The sequence below is a fragment of the Podarcis tiliguerta genome, assembly GCF_965153285.1.
Source record: "Podarcis tiliguerta genome assembly, chromosome: 1".
NCBI lineage: Eukaryota > Metazoa > Chordata > Lepidosauria > Squamata > Lacertidae > Podarcis > Podarcis tiliguerta.
This window is the reverse complement of record NC_139534.1, coordinates 91,661,361-91,681,735: the sequence shown is the minus strand read 5'-3', so window position 1 is coordinate 91,681,735 and position 20,375 is coordinate 91,661,361. Positions and strand designations below refer to the sequence as shown.

Genomic DNA, 20,375 nt, shown 5'->3' with positions numbered 1-20,375 from the left:
AAGAAAAGCAGAACTGTATACACAATGTTTTATTAGAACAGATACAAAAAATATTTTAAAAACTGAGGAAAAAATATTTTCAGTTCACAATGAGAGGAGAGTTGTGTTTTGTGGTCCCAATTCTCAGCTGGTGGGCACCATTTTACCTTCCTAGAAAGCTCAAAAGTAATGTCAGATAGCATTGACTTGACTCTCTTTGACTTCATGATGATGCTATGTGATGTTGTGACATTATCTTCCATCAGAATTAGGGCAAAGGTTCATGCCCACATTCTGGGGTTCAACAGAAGAAAAAAAGCACCCCAGATACTGGGAATTCCTGGGAATACTAGCGCTGCAAGTGATAAGTTTGTTGTACTCTTGATCCTCTTACAAGCCCTCCATAAATTGCCAAGATGCTTCCCCAACGTTATAGCATTCAGAAAGAGCAGTGAAGCTGGAGGACCCCAGTTTGGCTAAGTCTTAATTAAATGTATTACAAGATTGTCTTCAAATAATCTGAGATAATTATTCAACTCAGCTACAATTATTTAAAGCGGTAGATGTAGGGAAGCTACCACATATAGTGGGTTGGATCCTTTGTTTGCGGAACTCCTTTCTGCCACAATAATGAGGATCTGTTGCACAACAGCTTTTTCATGAAAAAGAAGCAAGAGCCGTCTTGTTCAGAAAAGTTAGGATATCCAAGACACTCCCTAGACCTTGTGGATATCCAAGGGCATGGGAAACAAAGCAGATTAATCCATGGAAATCGCCCAATCACTACCTGCAGTCGTCTGTGTTCCTTGTTACCAAGTTGTCACCACTATCTTTCTCTTATGGTGGGTTGGCTAATTTGACCTTACCGAATCAGAACTGCTATCTAAGCTCACTTTTGAACTTCACCTCCAAGAAGTGGGGATCAGGTAGCCTTCTGCTTCCATAGGTATCCAAGGCTAGAATCACCATTTTGAGTGCAAGTGCAAACATTTCTGGATGGTCACATGACCTGCTCTGGAAATAAGGAAGGCTCCTGGTGTAAGAAGGGGGAGATATTTCTGGCCTCCCCATCCCTGGCCTTACTGGTGCCATGACATGCAAAGCATAGATCTCACACAGTTCAGCTAGGCCTCATGTCCCGTGAGCAGGTACTAGTTTTATCTTGCTTTAGCTGGAAGAGAGATCTTCTTTCTTAGGATGCTCAGCTGAAAGGATAGGTAAACACCTCTTCTCAAGACCAAGACCTATCAGGGTGTGACGTAAAAGCACAAAAGTGATAGTCTGGTCCCCCTTTGCATTCTAAAGGTCTTCAATCTATGAAGGGGTGCTGTTTTTACAGATCCCTCAATACAAGAGGCATCTTTCGGAGCAGATTTTCATGCTTGCTTATGTAACTAGTTTTTATACTTGTATAAATACTTGTGGCATTTAGTGGTATATAAATAAATATATTAAATATGAAAAAGTGTTAATCATAAAGTCAGTAGTAAGTCAAGTTACCGTGGGAGCTTTTTCAGTTTCAAATCAAATACAATATGGATAACATTACCTTTAAATTCTGCAAGGCTATAGTTGTCCTTGGTGTTGAGTACCATGTATATAGGCAGGGGGTTTTGACCGTGAGTCAGGGCACGCTTCTGCCCTGAGAGTGTGCCACTGCATCTCTTTAAAAAATAATGGTTTAAATAACACCAAATTATTAAAACGGCAAGGAAATCCAATCCTATAGGCAGTAACAAATATTAGGAAGGGGTGGTGAGAAGCCAAGCTTAATCCCTAACCCTGATTTCATCCGCATATCTAAAAACGCTTCATCTCAACTATCTCTCAGGCCCTGTTCACACCCCAACAGACCTCATCTGAAGTGAAAGATGGGTTGAAATTCCTCTGAGGAATTAGCTGAGAATGTGTTTTTTGAGGGGCGGAGGGGTCCTTTAAAATATTAAGAGAATTTCAGCCGCTGCCTGGAAAATATTTTGTGAAATCACACACACAGCTTTCTGCCAGCCAGTAGGACTGGTGGAGAATTTCAGGAGCAGCTATAGATTCAACCCAATGGCAACTTCTGTTGGCTAGGCTCTGGTAAACTCTGAATTAAATTGCTGAAAAGCATCATATGTGGAGCTGTCTTTGAAGGACTGCTGTTAGTGCAGGATTCAGCAGCCCGGTTGCTCATCAAGACAAGATGGTCTGAGCACATTACGCCGATCCTGGCATTATTGCACTGGCTGCCACTTAGTTTCTGGGCCCAATTCCAAGTGCCACTTTTGACCGATAAAGCCTTAAACAGCTCAGGACTGCAATACCTCAAGGACCGCCTCTCTCCATATGAACCAACCTGGACCCTGCAATCATAATCTGAGGCCCTTATTCATATGCCTCCGCCATGAGAGGTCTGGAGGGTGGCAACAAGAGAATAGGTATTTTCTGTGGTAGCTCCCCTTTTGTGGAATGCTCTCCCCAGAGAGGCTTGCCTGGCGGCTTCATTATTTATCTTCAGGGGCCAAATAAAAGCATTCCTTTTTAACCAGGCCAGTGACTGATTAACCTTCCAGGGACATTTAAATGGGGTTATTAGTTTGTGTTTGCTCTTGGTTCTTGTCTTTATTATGCATTTTGAGTTCTCATTTGTGAAATTTTATGTTGTGAATCATCATCATCTCTCAGATTTAATTTCAGAAAATAGAAAATGAATAAAAACAGAAATATATATTACCCCGTTGCTCAATGCTTTGTCAATGAAAAGTCCCCAAAGATCAGTGACACATGTTTTGTAGCCTTCCTTTTGCCGATGTTCCAGTGCAGCACTGTATTCCTTTAAGTTTTGGAGGGAAAACAAGTCCAGCTTGCATCTGGTGATACTCTTGCGAGCCTCTGAAATTGCTCCTGAAAGGTCTTGCTGTGACCAGTCAGCATGTTCATAAAGATTTGATAAGGCCCTGGGGAGAGGAATTATTCATTCATTCATTCATTCATTCATTTATTCATTTATTCATTTATATTCTGCCTTTCCTCCACAGAGCCAAGGTGGAGTATATGGCTCTCCCTGTCTCCATTTTGTTCCCATAACAAACTTGTGAAGCAGGTTAGGCTGAGAGATAATGACCTCCCGAAAGTGTAAAATAATGGGAGTGTAAAATAAATTGCTATGAGACATACTGAATATTATCAGTAAAGCAAAACAAAAAAACCAATTCTCTTTATGAAAAACTAGAAAAACATGCACAAGTTGGCTGGGTTGTTGTTGTTGCTTGGAAGGAATTTGATACGCCCGTGGGATTTTTCAGTGCAAATAACATCAAAGCCTAAGGAAAGAGCTCAGCAGTCAGCAAAAGGAAAAAGGAAGACATAGATGTATATGTATATGTATATGTATATGTATATGTATATGTATATGTATATGTATATACATCCCAAAAAAACCTACAACCCCCCCCCCCCCCAAAAAAAACTGGATAAAGGCTAAAGATAAACAAAATGCAACTATAAGAGACTGAAAATAAAAGACTTCTGGGTTGGCTATGAGGCCAGTGGCATTAGATGGCGTATACTGTTGTACACCGCCGCAAGGAGCAGGGCAGCTCTGGTACTGACGCTCGCACCCGGGCATGTCGGAAACCCATCTTATTAGGCATGCCAAGGGTAGGGACTGAGTAGGACTGAGTAAGCTGCCTGGGTGTAGATTTGATTGCTGATTCAGGACCCTAAACTGTGTTTTATATAATCGGCTTTTTATTTGGATCTGTGTGCATCGCAATGTTCTTTTGCTGCTATGGCTGATGGCTGACGCAAATAAAGTTTCATTCATTCAGTCTGTCTGGGTATGGAACTGGGACTGGGAGAGTGCACCAAGGAGAAAGGCCTGAAGAGATTGTGAAGACTAGAAACTTGCTCGAAATGAATAAGCTGTCCCTGTGTAGGTGCTGGGTTAAAAGTGTAAGTGTGTGTGTAAGCTGAGGTAGAAGCAGGCAGAAGCCAGAGAGTGTGAGAAACTGCTAGAATCCAAGGCTGTGACCATGGGAGAAGAAAAGACCTTCTGAGGTGTTAATGCTGTGAGCCCCTCCATCGTAGGCTCAGGTTGCATATATATGTAAATAAACCATATATCATACAGGCACCCTGTATAGTGCAAAATTCCAGGGATTTCAGGCGCTTACGCAGAGTTCAGTTTCCTTGGAATGAAGGGCAGCAGAGACTGTGGTGTCTCTAGGATATATGCTTTGAAGATCAGCTCACTCATAAACACTGGCTTTTGTCTTTCTCACTACCAGGCAGGTGAGGGAGGCAAGCCACTCATTTGCCCTCTGGCACAAGGCCACTTCCTTTGTCAGAATAATGACCATGCTTAGGCAATACTTTGTCTGGCTAATTCAACAATTGAATTCTTCATTGCTGGATCCAGGAATTATAAGAGATTCAGGCACCATATAGCTAACCACCGCCTGCCCCCTCACAAAAACAAAAACCACAACAGGATTTATATCTGAATGATTTATATTTGAATCCCACCCTTTCTCTTACGAGCCTAGATCAGGGATTTAGCCTCACCTCCACCCTGTTTGGAGAAAAGATAAATGACAAAATAGATAAGAGATTGTCCAAGGACAACCAATGAGCTCCCTCGATGAACAAGAAATTCCCACATATTAACCAGCATGTCAGTTTATCACATCTAAACAAGGCACTCCATTACACAGGCTCATTTCCTAATCTAATACATTGCGCATGTTTTTTCTCCTCCTTAATCAGAGTTTTAGCATCATGGGTGAGTGTGCAGGAAGCAAATAGATCAGAAGTGGGGAACCAGCGGCCCAGAGATGTTGCTAGACTGACACTAACTCCAACCCTGACAGCTGGCCAGAATGCCTGGGGCTGATGGGAGTTGGAGTCCAACAGCATCTGAAAGGTCACAGGTTCCCCATTCCTGAAACAGATAATATATTTCAATAATTTCATTGCCTCTCATGACTAATAATTCATTTGGTGCTCTAGTAATGTATCAATTTACCTCACTTTCCCTCTCCACTCCCTCCGTCCATTCCCTACCCCATCCAGCACTTTATTCTCCGAGTTTCTGGATGCCTGAGATGTTCCCTCTACAGCACGTTAAGTTGCTTATTTCCTTCCTTGGTATTATGTTGTTATAAATGCAGCACAGTCTACAAGCATTAAGAGCACAGAAAGAAACTGCCTTTCTTCAGTACAGTGGTGCCTCGCAAGACGAAAAGAATCCGTTCCGCGAGTCTCTTCGTCTTGCGGTTTTTTCGTCTTGCGAAGCAAGCCCATTAGCGGATTAGCGCTATTAGCAGTTTAAGGGCAATTAACGGCTATTAAAGGCTTAAGGGGTTAGCGGATTAGCTGCTAAAAGGCTATTAGCAGCTTAGCGCTTTAGAAAAAGGCGCTGGGGAGCGAAAAAAACCCTCAAGAATCGCAAGACATTTTCGTCTTGCGAAGCAAGCCCATAGAGAAATTCATCCTGCGAAGCACCTCTGAAAACGAAAAACCCTTTCGTCTTGCGGGTTTTCCGTCTTGCGAGGCATTCGTCTTGCGGGGCACCACTGTATTAGTTATTCGGTATCACAGTAAAAGTTCTACTGAATTATGAATTTATTTGTCTGCAAAATTTCAAACATTTTAACAGCAATGGACGTTTTATTTCAGTTGCCTGCAGTAGCTGGTTGGTCACTTGATGGTGCACTGCCCTCTACAGCAGGCAAAGGCAAACTCAGCCCTCCAGATATTTTGGGACTACAACTCCCATCATCCCTATCTAACAGGACCTGTGGTCAGGGATGATGGGAGTTGTAGTCCCAAAACATCTGGAGGGCCGAGTTTGCCTATGCCTGCTTTAGAAGCTATTCTACAGAAAAGAAGGGGGGGACCCAATAGAGGTTTATAGGCTAAGCCTGTGTTGTGAGCTTTTACCACCACTTTACTTACTTTCAAGCCTGACAAGTTTCTAACAGCACACCGGCTATTCTCCATGTTCCCCTTCACAGAAAAGTTTCTGGGCAGCTATATGTGGACCACTGTTTAGTCACAAATGTCAAAAGGGAACTTGTCATTGCACCATCCTTACCATGTGGAGCCAGATGATCCAGTGATGTATGAAACACAATCTAAAAGATTCAATTTTTGAAGACCATACAGGTTGCCATGTAAAGCTGTGAATGCCCTGGCACCTCCTCCTGTTGTCATGACAGCCACCACTGGCACCTGTTCAACATAAAACATTTTTTAATAATCAAATGTTAGGGTGCATTAAGAAACCAATGATTAAAAGTAATAAATGGGGATACTATGATGAGGTCCTCACAGCCCCTGTTCTTTCTTTCTAAATAGGATGCTGAAGTCACTCTTAATATGATTTTGATATTGAAGTCAGTTGTACATCCTCTGAAGGAAGCAAGGTTCAGATCCGGGGAGGGCAGTGCATGAAGGGTGCGACAATCATGCCACTCGGGGCTGGTGTCACTCCAGCGGTGGCAGGGTCTGGGTGGGTGTGGTGGGCTCCATTCATCCCCCGCACCTCACTCCAACCCCAATGCAGGGCACAGACACACACACAGAGGGCTGCATGGAGACATGCTCTGTCACTGCCTGCTAGACCGACTTCCTCTCTGTTTCACAATAAGGATAGTAAGATTAATAAATGGAACCTTGGGAGAGTTCCGGCAAGGCAAGATGGCAAACGCCACAACCGCGTGGAGCTCCTGAGGACCGGCAGCACCAATGGCACATCCTTAAAGCCTTTGATTGCTTAAAATGGAAATATCTTCCTTCCTTCCTTCCTTCCTTCCTTCCTTCCTTCCTTCCTTCCTTCCTAATTGTTTAAACCAATTCATGAGCCAAGAACCTGTGATTGACCACTAATAATAAAACATACATTGTAGATATTTTTCCAATTTATTATGCTATTTTTGCGATATACAAATGACATGAGAAAACTTGGTACACTTGTTTGTATAACATTATTCTTGTTTATAAAACCCAATTTAAAAAAAAGAATGGCAATATCTATTAGCAGTATTAACTAACATGAAATTTGGCCCTAACTTCCTACAAACCCTCAAACAAATTTATCCCCAAGCCTCAGCAAAATGCAGAATTAACAATATGGACTCCAATAGCACAGCAATCCAAAGAGGCACAAAACAAGGATGCCCACTGTCTCCCTTCCTATTCATCTTGGCCCTGGAATGCCTAGCAATCCGACTCTGAGCAGCCCCAGATATCACGGGTATGGAAATAAAAGGTTTAAACCAAAATTCACCCTCATAGACAAAATACCCATGATCAAAATGATCACGCTCCCAAATCTAACCTACTTATTCCAAACCCTCCCAATCGGGATTCCCCCAACCTAACTCCATAAGTGGCAGAATAAACTACACTAGGTCCTTGAGCATCTTCGAAAACCTTCTCCTGACAACAAACGGACACAGCAAAGGGATGGTATCCACAATATACAACATACTGCTCCAAAATCCCACAAACCCCTTTGATGCAATCAAAAAACAATAGGAGCATGACATAGGCTATGAAATAAAACCTACCCAATGGATTAGAATGTGATCTAAACCTCCCTTTAAGTCCACATCAGCCAAAAGAAGGAAACTCACTCTGAAACTCACCTACGGGTGGTACTTAACACCATGGAAACATCTATAGGCACATACCTTCACATGTGGTGGGAATGCCCTAAAATCCAACCCTTCTGGACAGCACTTCTACAAGAAGCATGCAAAATAACTAAACATGTATTAGAACGCACCCCAGAACTGGCTCTACTGAACATCTTCCAAGATCATAATGACCACTCACATTATACAGAGCTTATAACCCACCTACTCTCAGCAGCCAGAAACCTCAGAGCCAGACATTGGAGAGACCTGTCAGGAGTAAACATGGACCAATGGTATCAAATTGTATGGGAAGCGGCCTTACTAGAAAAGCTAACCAACTGAAACTGACACAGGGATAAACAGAAGAGGATGCCTTCACCCCAGTATGGTTCCCCTTTATCACAAACACAGTCCAACAAGACAGCAACAACTATCCACCGGCAGCATGTGAATCAATCTGGCTTATCTGACTCAACAAGCCCTCTCCCCTCACAAATGAAAACAAACACCACTGCAGCCAACCACAGACAACCAACCACACCCTGCCCCTAGATCTTCTGCTTGTCTCTCATGGGGAGGCATTATAGATCAGTGGTATTTTTTGCTTGTTTGTTGTTTGTTGAATTTGTATACTGCCCTATACCCGCAGATCTGAGTTTTGCACACATTTGCATAAGGTCCACAATTCATTTTTTTAAATAAAATTTTTATTAGGTATTTTATACTTATACCTTGTATATAAGTATAAAATACCTAATATATATATATATATATATATATATATATATATATATATATACACATTAGGTATTGTATATATATATATACTTTAATTTATCGTGATACAATTTAATTTTCAATTTCCCAATTTAACGCATTAACACTTACTGTTCATATCGTTCTTAATATTCCTTCTGCTAAAACCGTATAGCTTCATTCCAATATACTTCTAACATTCATTAATTTTACAATATTTTTGTAAATATACTTTAAATTTTTTCCAATCTTCTTCCATCGTCTCTTCTCCCTGGTCTCAGATTCTGCCGGTCATTTCCACCATTTCCATATAGTCCATCAGTTTCATCTGCCATTCTTCCCGAGTGGGTAGTTCTTGTGTCTTCCAGTACTTTGCAATGAGTATTCTTGCTGCTGTTGTGGCATACATAAAAAAGGTTCTATCTTTCTTTGACACCAATTGGCTGACCATGCCCAGGAGAAAGGCATCTGGTTTCTTCAAAAAGGTATATTTAAATACCTTTTTCATTTCATTATATATCATCTCCCAGAAGGTCTTAATCCTTGGGCACATCCACCAAAGGTGAAAGAAAGTGCTTTCCACTTCTTTAGATTCCCAGCATTTATTGTCAGACAAATGGTAAATTTTTGGAAGCTTGACTGGTGTTAGGTACCACCTATACATCATTTTCATTAAGTTCTCCTTTAAGGCATTACATGCTGTAAATTTCATACCGGTCCACAATTCATAAGGTCCACAATTCATAAGGTCCACAATTCAATCCCAAGCATCTCCAATGGAGTGGGAGTTCATTAAGACCAACGTAATGCCAGGGACTTGGGAAAACCACAGTCACTCAAAGCAGACAGTACCAAGCTATGGGCAGACAAAGGGTTTCCCCAGTGGAACATGTCTACCAGAGGCGGTTTTAGGCTAGCAGACTGGTTCAGCCACACTTGGTGCCACACTGCTGGGGCACCGCAATGATACTCTAGAATGGAATGCAGTGGGTGTGTGTGTACAATAGTCTGCCATTGTGTCTACTGATAGTGGGAGGAAATTTTGACCAGTTTCCCCTCTCACCTGCAGCTCCCAGAGCTCTCTGAAAATCTGTTTGGAGGAGCAACAGCATACAGAGCAGCAACCGGATTCCATCCTGTGTTCATACATGTTCAAATACATCCCTTTATGGTGAATTCAGCCTTTATTATATCCCGTAAATAGTAAATTTGCTGAATTTTGTTTGTTTGTTTGTTTGTTTGTTTGTTTGTTTTATTTGCTGAAAACAGTCACACAAATAAAAACCACAATCAAACTGTGCCTACGAAGCATCTTTTGGTAAAAAAAAAGGAGAGGCTAAATCCTTCATACCAAATATTTATTAAGCAAAATGTTGTCCTACATACCTCATGATCTTGTAAGCCCTTCTTTAAGCCGAGAGCCCTTTCCAGGGCAGCTGCAACAAACTTCTTCCGTTTCTGTATAACTGTTTGTTCATCCATACATAGTTCATACCCCAAACGCACATCCAGGTTTCTCAGCCTTGCATGTAGGCCAGAGCAGAACAAAGAAAGCATCAGTGCACTGCATCCCCCACCCTCCATTTGTTATCATGTTCTTATGAAGAGCCAGAGTCTCAACAAAAAACACGAATCCAAAGCAAATGTTTCCATTTCAAGGAAAGCTTCCATTGACCCCTCTTAGAGGCCAATAGCAGCTTCAGGACCTTGGCAGAGCGAGAGTTAAACTTCATTCTCTATTTTATCCCCCACAGCTAGTATTTACTAGTTTCATGTAAATACTTCATGTACCAAATCTGGCCAAATCCTAGGAGCCCCCCTCAATGTACTATAATCCTCTAATTATTTAGATATATATTTCAGATAGTAAATAGAAGTCAAGTAGGCAGAGTTGGGTAAAATTAACACTATCGTGTTACCATTCTTTCACGTCCACACATAGATCAACTGTTTTGTCCTAGAGAGAGAGAAAAGATGGAATGTTGTCAGTAACCTGCCATAACATGACATACTGTTTGGTCTTCCTGGTATCCCCAGAGGAAAGCAGGCAGCAGCCACACATACCTCCATTCAGGGCTAGCAAAATGGGGCCTTGTATTTGATTCTGGAATGTCCCGCTTTTCCTCAGAACATCTCCATTTTCATCAGAGAAATATTGGAGGGTATGGAGTTATGCGACCCCTAAGCCAAGGAGATAAGCAACTACACAACCTTTAGAAGGCATCTGGAGACATCCCAGTAAAGGGAAGTTTTTAATGTTTAATATTTTATTATGTTTTTATAAATGTTGGAAGCCACCCAGAGTGGCTGGGGCAACCCAGTCAAATGGGTGGAGTATGAATAGTAGTAGTAGTAGAAATCGCTTCTGCACATGTCTGCAGCGCCGAAAATTGCGCCTGTGCAGAAGCAATTTCTGGCATCTGGGCATGTGCAGAAGCAATTTCCGGTGCCACGGACATGCGCAGACATGATTTCCAGCATCTGCTCATGCGCAGAAGCGATTTCCGGAGCCGTGGAAGAGAGTCCCTGCGCCGCACTGCGCCAGTTTAGCGCAGCACACTGGGACTCGCCGAGCAGGCGGCTTAGTTCTGGGGCGGCTCGTGGGCCAGTTAAATGGCCTCCGCAGGCCACTTCTGGCTCATGGGCCGCACGTTGCCGACCCCTGATCTAGCCCTTTTAGACAAAATACTGGTGAAGTCCATGAAGTAATATTAGGAGCTGCAGAACAATCCATGCAACTTTTAGAAATCACTAGCGTGTGTGAGTGTAAGAGAGAGAGAGAGAGAGAGGGCAGGAGGGAGGGAGGGAGATCTCCACCAGAATTTAATCCACAAGTAGCCACAGCAACTGGACCTTTAATAGTTGTGTGGATGAGGCTACATAAACACATATAGTCTGTCATCCAAAGATGAGAAAAGGTTTTGCTCATTGAATCACTTTGTTCTACACAACTCTTAAAGGAGCTAAGTTCTCCCTTGACTGCAGTCATCCTATTCCCAAGCATGATAGGCAAAATGTATGAATCACTTCTTCAAGTTTGAAAAAGCAGGTGTCATTAAGTTGTTGGGCTCCAATTCCTATTTTTTCATGCTGGCGGATGTGAATTGGAGTCCAATTAAATTGAAGTGCCACAGGTTCTCCCTTGCACACTTACTGGTGGTGGTGTGTGAGATGCTTCCCTTCATTTATTCCCATGGCTTTCTGGCAATGTGTGTGAAGGAATCCTACAAATGCAGCGGTGGCACAGTTCCTTTCTGTATCATCATCATCATCCTGCCCACATAATTTCTAGCAGGACCATGTTGGGTGCAATTTCCCCATACCTAAATGTTGTACCTTCTGTGCCCCAGATTTTGTACTTCCAGACACTGAACAATCAACAAATTTGTCCTGCCCATTCCAGTTTCTCTACATTTTTGCGTAGAATTATCCTTACCAGCTTGATTAGAGGTACTTTGCACAGAAAAAGGCTCTAGTACAATCCCAGGCTCTCTAGGTAAAACTGGGAAAGATCCCAATTCTGGAGAGCTTCTGCCAGTCAGTATAGATCAGCTTTCCTCACCCTGATGCTCTCCAGATGTTTTGTACTACAATTCCCATTCACCCTGCCTATTGGCCATGCTGGCTGGAGCTGATGGAAATTGTCCACAACATCTGGATGGGGCACCAGATTGGGGTATACTAGCATAGACGATGCTGAGCTAGACAGACATGGCTCTGGCTTGGTATGAGGCAGCCTCCTGTGGTATCATGGAATTATAGATTCTATGGTCCTGCTACAATTAACTGAACCCCCTTAACACTGTGATGGATAGAGGGGGGTGAAATCCCCAAAAAGGATGTTACTTTTTTTCCTGTATGCCACAACAGCTGCGAGAATATTATTAGCGAAGAATTGGAAGAAACAAGATGTACCAACTATCAAAGAATGGCAGATGATGATGATGGACTATATGGAACTTGCCGAGCACACTGGGAGACTCCAGGACCAGAGAGAAGAGACGGTGGAAGAAGTTTAAAGAATATTTGAAAAAATATGTTAATATTTAAATCTTAGAATAGCTTCGGAAGTGGATATAGGCTGTAGGGTTAGAAGTAGAAGATAGTGTATTTTAAAATAGTATGATTGGCAAGGGATAATATGTGAAGAGAAGGCTGATCGCCGAAGAATTGATGCTGTTGAATTATGGTGCTGGAGGAGACTCTTGAGAGTCCCATGGACTGCAAGAAGATCAAACCTATCCATTCTGAAGGAAATCAGCCCTGAGTGCTCACTGGAAGGACAGATCGTGAAGCTGAGGCTCCAGTACTTTGGCCACCTCATGAGAAGAGAAGACTCCCTGGAAAAGACCCTGATGTTGGGAAAGATGGAGGGCACAAGGAGAAGGGGACGACAGAGGACGAGATGGTTGGATAGTGTCTTCGAACAAACATGAGTCTGACCAAACTGCGGGAGGCAGTGGAAGACAGAAGTGCCTGGCGTGCTCTGGTCCATGGGGTCACGAAGAGTCGGACACGACTAAACGACTAAACAACAACAATATGTGAAGATTTTAAGTAAGTGTGATAAAAAAAATGGTTAAAAATTATGATATATGTAAACTGCTAAAGATGAGGTAAAATGAAAATCAGATGGGGGCACTTGGGAAAGCTCACTTAACAATGTTTAGAAAAAATAAGGATAAGACAAGAATTTGTTTGTATTGCTTGTTTTTATAAAATGAATATTTTTTGGGGGGGGGGACAAAACACTGATGGATAGTATGTAATTGCTGACTGACTAATCTTCTGCTATTCATCTTCTATTTGTAAATAGAACAACCACTTGGAGGATTTTTTTTTCACAATCAAGTGGTGTATGAATTTTGTTAATAAACAAATGATTTCGGCAGCACATATACTAAAATAAATAAATATATTTCCTCCCCGATTTTCCTCTTCCACTATGAAACAATACTTACCTTGCCTATGGTCACTTCTTTTTCCATACTAAGTGAATCAAGAGGCAAAGTGAAGCAAAGTCTTTTATTTGCATCATTACTTTCACCAGGAGTAAACTAAAAGAGAAAGAAGAAAAATTAAAATTATGCTTGCACACTTTCTCCAGACCATATATATGTCTTGAGAAAGTGTAGGCTCTTCAGTATTTTGATGTAAAATGAAAGCATTTTATACAGTGGAGGTAGCTTTACATTGCTTTTTAAATTGAAGAGATGATTTAAAAACGTACAAAGTGTGGCTTCTTTGCTGGTTCAATCTCCAGTGCAGATTCCATAGTCTTGATGCAGTGAAACACAAGAGGATCAGCAGGGCACAGCTCAGAGCCCTGGCTCTTTTCATAGGATCCTTTCACACTGAATGTGAAGTTTTGCTCTACAAAGGAAATAAAGAACCCTGATGTAATTGTCACAACATAGTTCAGTTCATGAGCATGTATAAATTCCCCTAAAAAAAGCAAACAAAGATTCTAGCAAAAGGGTAGCCAACTTGCTGCCTTCAAAATGTTGCTGGACTACAACTCCCGTCTCCTCTGACTGATGGCCATGCCGGATGAGTATTGACGTGAGCTTCAATCCAACATCTGGAAAGCCCCATTTTGGTGACTCCTGGTCCAAACTAATCTTACTGGTGTCAGTGCCATTCTCATGTGACCTCACCCTCCCTTCCAAATGTGTAGGTGTGTAACTACCAACTAGCCCTCCTCCATTTCTAGCTGGATGAGATTTGTGATGCTTCTGGTTCAGTGAAATCTGGTCCATTGTGGAAAATAGGGCACTGCCCCTCTGACTGCAGTCTTGATTCCTCCAAGATCACCTACCTACCTTCTGACTTAAAACTTTAAGAAGTTTAGATAAATCCATGAAAGAATAAAGAATGGGCTACTAACCATAATGGCTATATGTTGGAGGCAGTGTGCTTCTGAATATCAGTTGCTGGGAATCACAGGAAGGTCTTGCTTGGAGGCTTCCCATAGGCATCTGGTTGGCCATTTTGAGAACTAGATGGGCCACTGGATTAGGGCAAATGGGGCATTGCCCTAACAACCTTAGGTTGCCCTCAGCCAGCCACTACTTGCCTGCCTTCTTACCTACAACTAGTCCAGAGGGTAACACTGCCTGCCAGCTTCCTCCTCCTCAGTCTCAGTTTTACTCTTGTAGAACTCAAGTTGGAGGAGGATGGGGACAAAAGTAAAATTAATGGGATTCGCCTGTCCTTGGCTCTGGCTCACCTCCTATTGGCCTCTCTTGCCTTCCACCCTACCACTCCTAATGGCCACCAGCCACCACTGCTCTAGTGGTAGGTTCACAGCTCTATAGTTTGCTACCACATTTGCTCAGGTTTCTGAAGCTCAGTTCTTGACACTGGTGTGTGTGGGACAAGCGCCAGAACTCTGGGGATCAGGAGCCAAGCCAAGAAGATGTGCATGCCAACAGCAATTAGAACATTCAATTCCACCATTAATCTTTCACACATATGCTGTTGGCAATGAAATTATGATTTCATAAGATAAATACTTCTGCTAAGGTGCCAATAAAGATTATTGATATTTTTTTAATCCCACCCTTCAATAAACTTCGGCCTGGAAATGGACTGGGAAATAGTGTGGCTGGTATAGAACAATAATAATAAGATGAAGTGCTAATGGCAACTGAGCAATATTGCCCAGATGTATTCCATGCTTTAGTTTAAATGCAGTTTTCAAAGGGAACACCACAGTAAAGGCATTGAGACCTATAGATTATGATAATCATTCATTTACTTACTGTGTAAAATATACTACATCAATATGTCTTAGGATACACTTGATCATTTAAATCAGCTTTGATTTTTTTCCCCATTCGGGCTTGCGCTTACATTTGTGTTCAAAATAAGTATTATTTGATTATACACTATAGTGGAAGCCAATTAGCACATCATATTAAAATAGTTTTGACCAAACTGTGGGAGGCAGTGAAAGACAGGAGTGCCTGGCGTGCTCTGGTCCATGGGGTCATGAAGAGTCAGACATGACTAAACGACTAAACAACAACAACACTAAAATAGCAAAATAACCAAAGTGTTTGTTTGCAAAAGTCCAGCAATGAGACTTTTAATGAGCAAGTAAAGGGTTTTAATGATAAAACCTTTGAAACCATTAACTGTAAATCTATTTATATCTATACATAAAGGTACATATTAACCTCCTTGTTTCTTCTTCATTGCTGTCCCTCCATTCACCTGTACACCCAAGCAGGAAATTTCACGAGACTATAAGAAGAGAAAGGGAAATAAAAGAGCATAAGGTAAAACCTTACTGGTCACGATGTAGCTGTGATGTAACAGGTCCTTCTTTGGCAACGTTTTAAAGAAGATAGAACAAGCCTGGAATATGCCAATAAGTTATAGAATAGGGGTTGGCATATGGCCCTGAGTACATTTCATGGGAGTATGGGAGAGACCAAAATGGTGGGCAGAGGGGGAAGGGGGGGACCTGAAACTAGTGGGCCCTGACTGATTACACACTACACGTTAGCGTGTTGATTTAGGTGTGTCATACGAACGCTCCCCACGCTGCTCCCAGGGCTGGAAAGTGGTTAGTCACCCTTCGGTTTGCTAGTAAAACTGAATGACTGTGTCGCGAAATGATGCATGTCTAAAAAGTGTGCCACCAACATGAAAAGTTTGGAAAGCTCTGGAGAAGGCAGCCCTCGACTGAAAAAAGTTTCACCACCCCTGTGATCGTGCCAGAGCCGTTTGCCGGTTGTAAATGCATGACATCAACATAAATGTGCACAAACACAGTGACTGCTAAGCCACAAGAGACATACATGATGAACTCATTCAATGGTATTGTGTTGTGAAATGACTTAGTCCTCCTGCCCAAATGTGAAAAGAATTGACCAAGCTTCTAGAAATGATATTAACCATAAATTACAGCTGCAGTCCTAAGCACGCTTACCCCTGACTACAGTGGGCCTTACTTTTGAGTAATTATCATAAGTGCATATTTCTTGGTACACATGCACAGAACCTGGCTGCATAATTTTGACCCAGAGACTCAACACACCAGGGATCCTGCTTCTGGTGTTTCTGGACCTGGTGTTTACCTCCATGGATGTTGGTGATCTGACACTAAGTAAAAGCGAAACGATAGAAGTGCCATGGTCAGACCACTTCCTGGTGCAACTTGACTTCTCTGCGACCCTTCCCCTCTGCAGGGAGGTGGGACCGATTTGGATGGTCCGCCCCCGCCACTTAATGGATTTGAATGGTTTCCAGAGAGTGGTAGGGGTAGTGGTAGGGCTTTATCCCATGTTGATGGCCTTTCAGATGATTCCCTGGTGGCCCGCTGGAATGTGGAGTTAACCAGGGCTATTGACTGTTTGGCTCCGAAGCGCCCTCTCCAATTGCATGGAGCCCGGACAGCCCCGTGGTTTTCCACGGATCTGAGGGCAATGAAACAATCGTTGAGACGGCTAGAGTGCCGGTGGCGGAGGACCCATTCTGAAGCTGACCGGACACAGGTTAGAGCTCAATGTCGAGCCTACCAAGTGGCGGTAGCGACGGTGAAGAAGACTTTCTTCACCACCTCTATTGCATCTGCAGAAAACAGCAGCAGGAGACTTTTTTAGGTGGTCCATAATTTAGCGGAACCACCTGCTACATCGGGGCCCAGTACAGGCCACATGATCTCCTGCAATGATTTTGCACAGTTTTTTGCAGATAAAGTCGCTCAGATTTGGGAAGAGGTAGACGCCACCGTGGGAGCAGGGCCGGGGCGGGAGAGTGCTAGAGTCCTGTCTAGTCAAACTGCGTGGGATCAATTCCAATCTGTTACCTCTGAGGATGTGGACAGGCTGCTTGGACAAGTGAAACCAACCACCTGTCTCCTTGATCCTTGCCCATCCTGGCTTATAAAAGCTAGCCGGGAAGGGCTGGGCGATGGGCTTCGTGGGGTGGTGAATGCTTCCCTCCGTGAGGGAGCCTTCCCAGACCCGCTGAAAGAGGCGGTTATTAAACCGCTTCTTTAAAAACCATCTTTAGATGCGGCCACAATGGCCAACTATCGCCCAGTCTCAAATCTTCCATTCTTGGGCAAGGTGATTGAGCGAGTGGTTGCTGAACAACTCCAGGCATGCCTGGAAGAAGCGGACCATTTGTATCCCTTCCAGTCGGGATTCAGGCCGCATCACGGGACTGAAACTGCCTTGGTCGCACTGGTTGATGATCTCCGGCGGGCTAGGGACAAAGGTGAGAGCTGTTTCCTAGTTCTGCTGGATCTCTCAGCGGCGTTTGATACCATCGACCATAACATCCTTCTGGACCGTCTTGAGGGTCTGGGACCTGAGGGCACTGTCATACAGTGGTTCCGCTCCTTCCTCCTGGGCCGTGTTTAGAAAGTGGTGTGGGGGATGAGTGTTCAGACCCCTGGGCTCTCTCTTGTGGGGTGCCTCAGGGTTCTGTCCTCTTCCCCATGCTTTTCAACATCTACATGCAGCCGCTGGGAGAGATCATCAGGCGGTTTGGGCTGGGTGTTCATCAGTATGCGGATGATACCCAGCTCTACCTCTCTTTCAAATCAGAACCAGTGAAGGCGGTGACGGTCCTGTGTGAGTGTCTGGAGGCGGTTGGAGGATGGATGGCGGCAAACAGATTGAGATTGAATCCTGACAAGACAGAAGTACTGTTTTTGGGGGACAGGAGGCGGGCAGGTGTGGAGGATTCCCTGGTCCTGAATGGGGTAACTGCGCCCCTGAAGGACCAGGTGCGCAGCCTGGGCGTCATTTTGGACTCACAGCTGTCCATGGAGGCACAGGTTAAATCTGTGTCCAGGGCAGCTGTGTACCAGCTCCATCTGGTACGCAGGCTGAGACCCTATCTGCCTGCGGACTGCCTCGCCAGAGTGGTGCATGCTCTGGTTATCTCCCGCTTGGACTACTGCAATGCGCTCTATTTGGGGCTACCTTTGAAGGTGACCCAGAAACTACAACTAATCCAGAATGCAGCAGCCAGACTGGTGACTGGGAGCGGCGGCCGAGACCATATAACACCGGTCTTGAAAGACCTACATTGGCTCCCAGTGCGTTTCCGAGCACAATTCAAAGTGTTGGTGCTGACCTTTAAAGCCCAAAATGGCCTCGGCCCAGTATACCTGAAGGAGCGTCTCCACCCACATCGCTCAGTCCAGACACTGAGGTCCAGCCCTGAGGGCCTTCTGACAGTTCCCTCACTGTGAGAAGCCAAGTTACAGGGAACCAGGCAGAGGGCCTTCTCGGTAGTGGCGCCCGCCATGTGGAACACCCTCCCACCAGATGTCAAAGAGAACAACAACTACCAGACTTTTAGAAGACATCTGAAGGCAGCCCTGTTTAGGGAAGCTTTTAATGTTTGATGTATAACAGTATTTTAATATTATTTTGGAAGCCGCCAGTGGCTGGGGAAATCCAGCCAGATGGTCGGGCTATAAATAATAAATTATTATTATCATTATTATTCTGTCTCATATAGGCCCATGTCTCTCCTTCCTCTCCCCACAGTGACATCTGCTAATATAAAACAAGTAGCACTGACCCCAGTCAGTTTTATTAGCTACTACTTGTGTGGGCCAAGAGATCAGATATAATGTCATATTTTTTGTAGTAGAAGATGTTACCAAGGAGGAGAGCATGCAGGTATGTGTGCTTCATAACATCTCATCCCTTTCAGCCAAAGTTTTATATATATGAGAGAGACTCTACTGGTCACTGACCATAATAAACAGATGCTTCAATATATGAATCTACTTTTAATCACCGTATTTAATAAAATTTAATGACTAGAATTTAATAAAATAGAATATTGGTGGTTTTATTACCTTCAAGTATATATTTGAAATGGTCAGGGATATTTTATTATTATTTATTACCCATCCTTCACGCAAAGGTCCCAGGGTTAATCTGATAGTTAGGTACCCCTGCCTGTTAGGTCCAGTAGTGAAGAACTCTGGGATTGCGGCACTCATCTCACTTTACTGGCCAAGGGAGCTGGCGTTTGTCCACAAACAGCTTCCGGGTCATGTGGCCAGCATGACTAAGCCGCCTCTGGCAAACCAGAGCAGCGCACAGAAACACCATTTACCTTCCCACCAGAGCAGTACCTATTTATCTACTTGCACTTTAATGTGCTTTCAAACTGCTAGGTTGGGAGGAGCAGAGACTGAGCTCACCCTGTTGCAGGGATTCAAACCGCCAACCTTCTTGTTTAGCTTGTACGTAAATCCGGCACTGCTCTTTTGCATCTGATTCCCTACTCACATCCCACAGATTATTAGCTTCAGTGAAGGGTGGGTAATTAATCTAATCATTACCATCACGCTGGTTGTGTTAAACTATTCAGTCATTCTTTCATTCATTTTCATATACCACCCTTCATTGGAAGAACTTGGGGCGGTTCACCGAAGTTACATCTTTCGTAACTGTCCTGTGTTAAATCAAAGTGGGAGTTTCACTGGGGGAACGCATGCTTTAGACCTCGTTTAGAATTCAGCCTGTGCGCCATGCACCCAACATATTGCTGCCCTTGCTAATTTCCCAGGCTGCTGATTGGACTATCTCTGTAGAAATAAGTGACCACATCCGGCAGAATCCGAGACCAGGGAGAAGAGTTGGTGGAAGAAGATTGGAAGAAATTTAAAGACTATCTACAGAAATATTGTAAAATTAATGAATGTTAGAATGATGTTGGATTGAGGTTAAGTGGTTTTTAGTAATAATGTCATGAAGGAATATGCAAAAATGGATTGTTAACAGGTGAAAATTTAAAGTTATAATATATTAAGATCAAAGATAAGGATAAAGGTAAAGAGGGAAAGGATTTGCTGAATAAACAAATTGAACTGGAATACAAAGAGGGGAGGTGTGGGGAGGTCCGGGAAACAAGCAAATGCAAGATAAATTATGAAATATTGAATTGTTTTTAATTGTTTCTTATTTTTGTATTTTTCTTTTTTCTCTTTTTTCTTTGTAATGTTTTGAAAATCTTAATAAAATATTATAT

General features: G+C 43.1%; 1 protein-coding gene across 3 annotated transcripts in view; it reads right to left on the bottom strand.

The window, feature by feature from the left end:
• Positions 1 to 20,375, bottom strand: part of LOC310681937 (cytosolic phospholipase A2 epsilon-like) — a 68,665-nt gene that overhangs the window by 12,282 nt on the left and 36,008 nt on the right. For 2 of the 3 annotated variants that reach the window (XM_083450094.1, XM_083450095.1), the window contains 8 exons: positions 15,542 to 15,608; positions 13,591 to 13,733; positions 13,322 to 13,417; positions 10,280 to 10,317; positions 9,747 to 9,882; positions 6,059 to 6,195; positions 2,696 to 2,918; positions 1,529 to 1,643 (listed from right to left, as the gene is read on the bottom strand). In XM_083450094.1, coding sequence (XP_083306220.1) covers positions 1,529 to 1,643; positions 2,696 to 2,918; positions 6,059 to 6,195; positions 9,747 to 9,882; positions 10,280 to 10,317; positions 13,322 to 13,417; positions 13,591 to 13,733; positions 15,542 to 15,608 — 955 coding nt within the window. Of the gene's footprint in view, positions 1 to 1,528; positions 1,644 to 2,695; positions 2,919 to 6,058; positions 6,196 to 9,746; positions 9,883 to 10,279; positions 10,318 to 13,321; positions 13,418 to 13,590; positions 13,734 to 15,541; positions 15,609 to 16,321; positions 16,419 to 20,375 lie in introns of those variants that run through there. The other variant, XM_083450096.1, reaches the window with a different exon arrangement.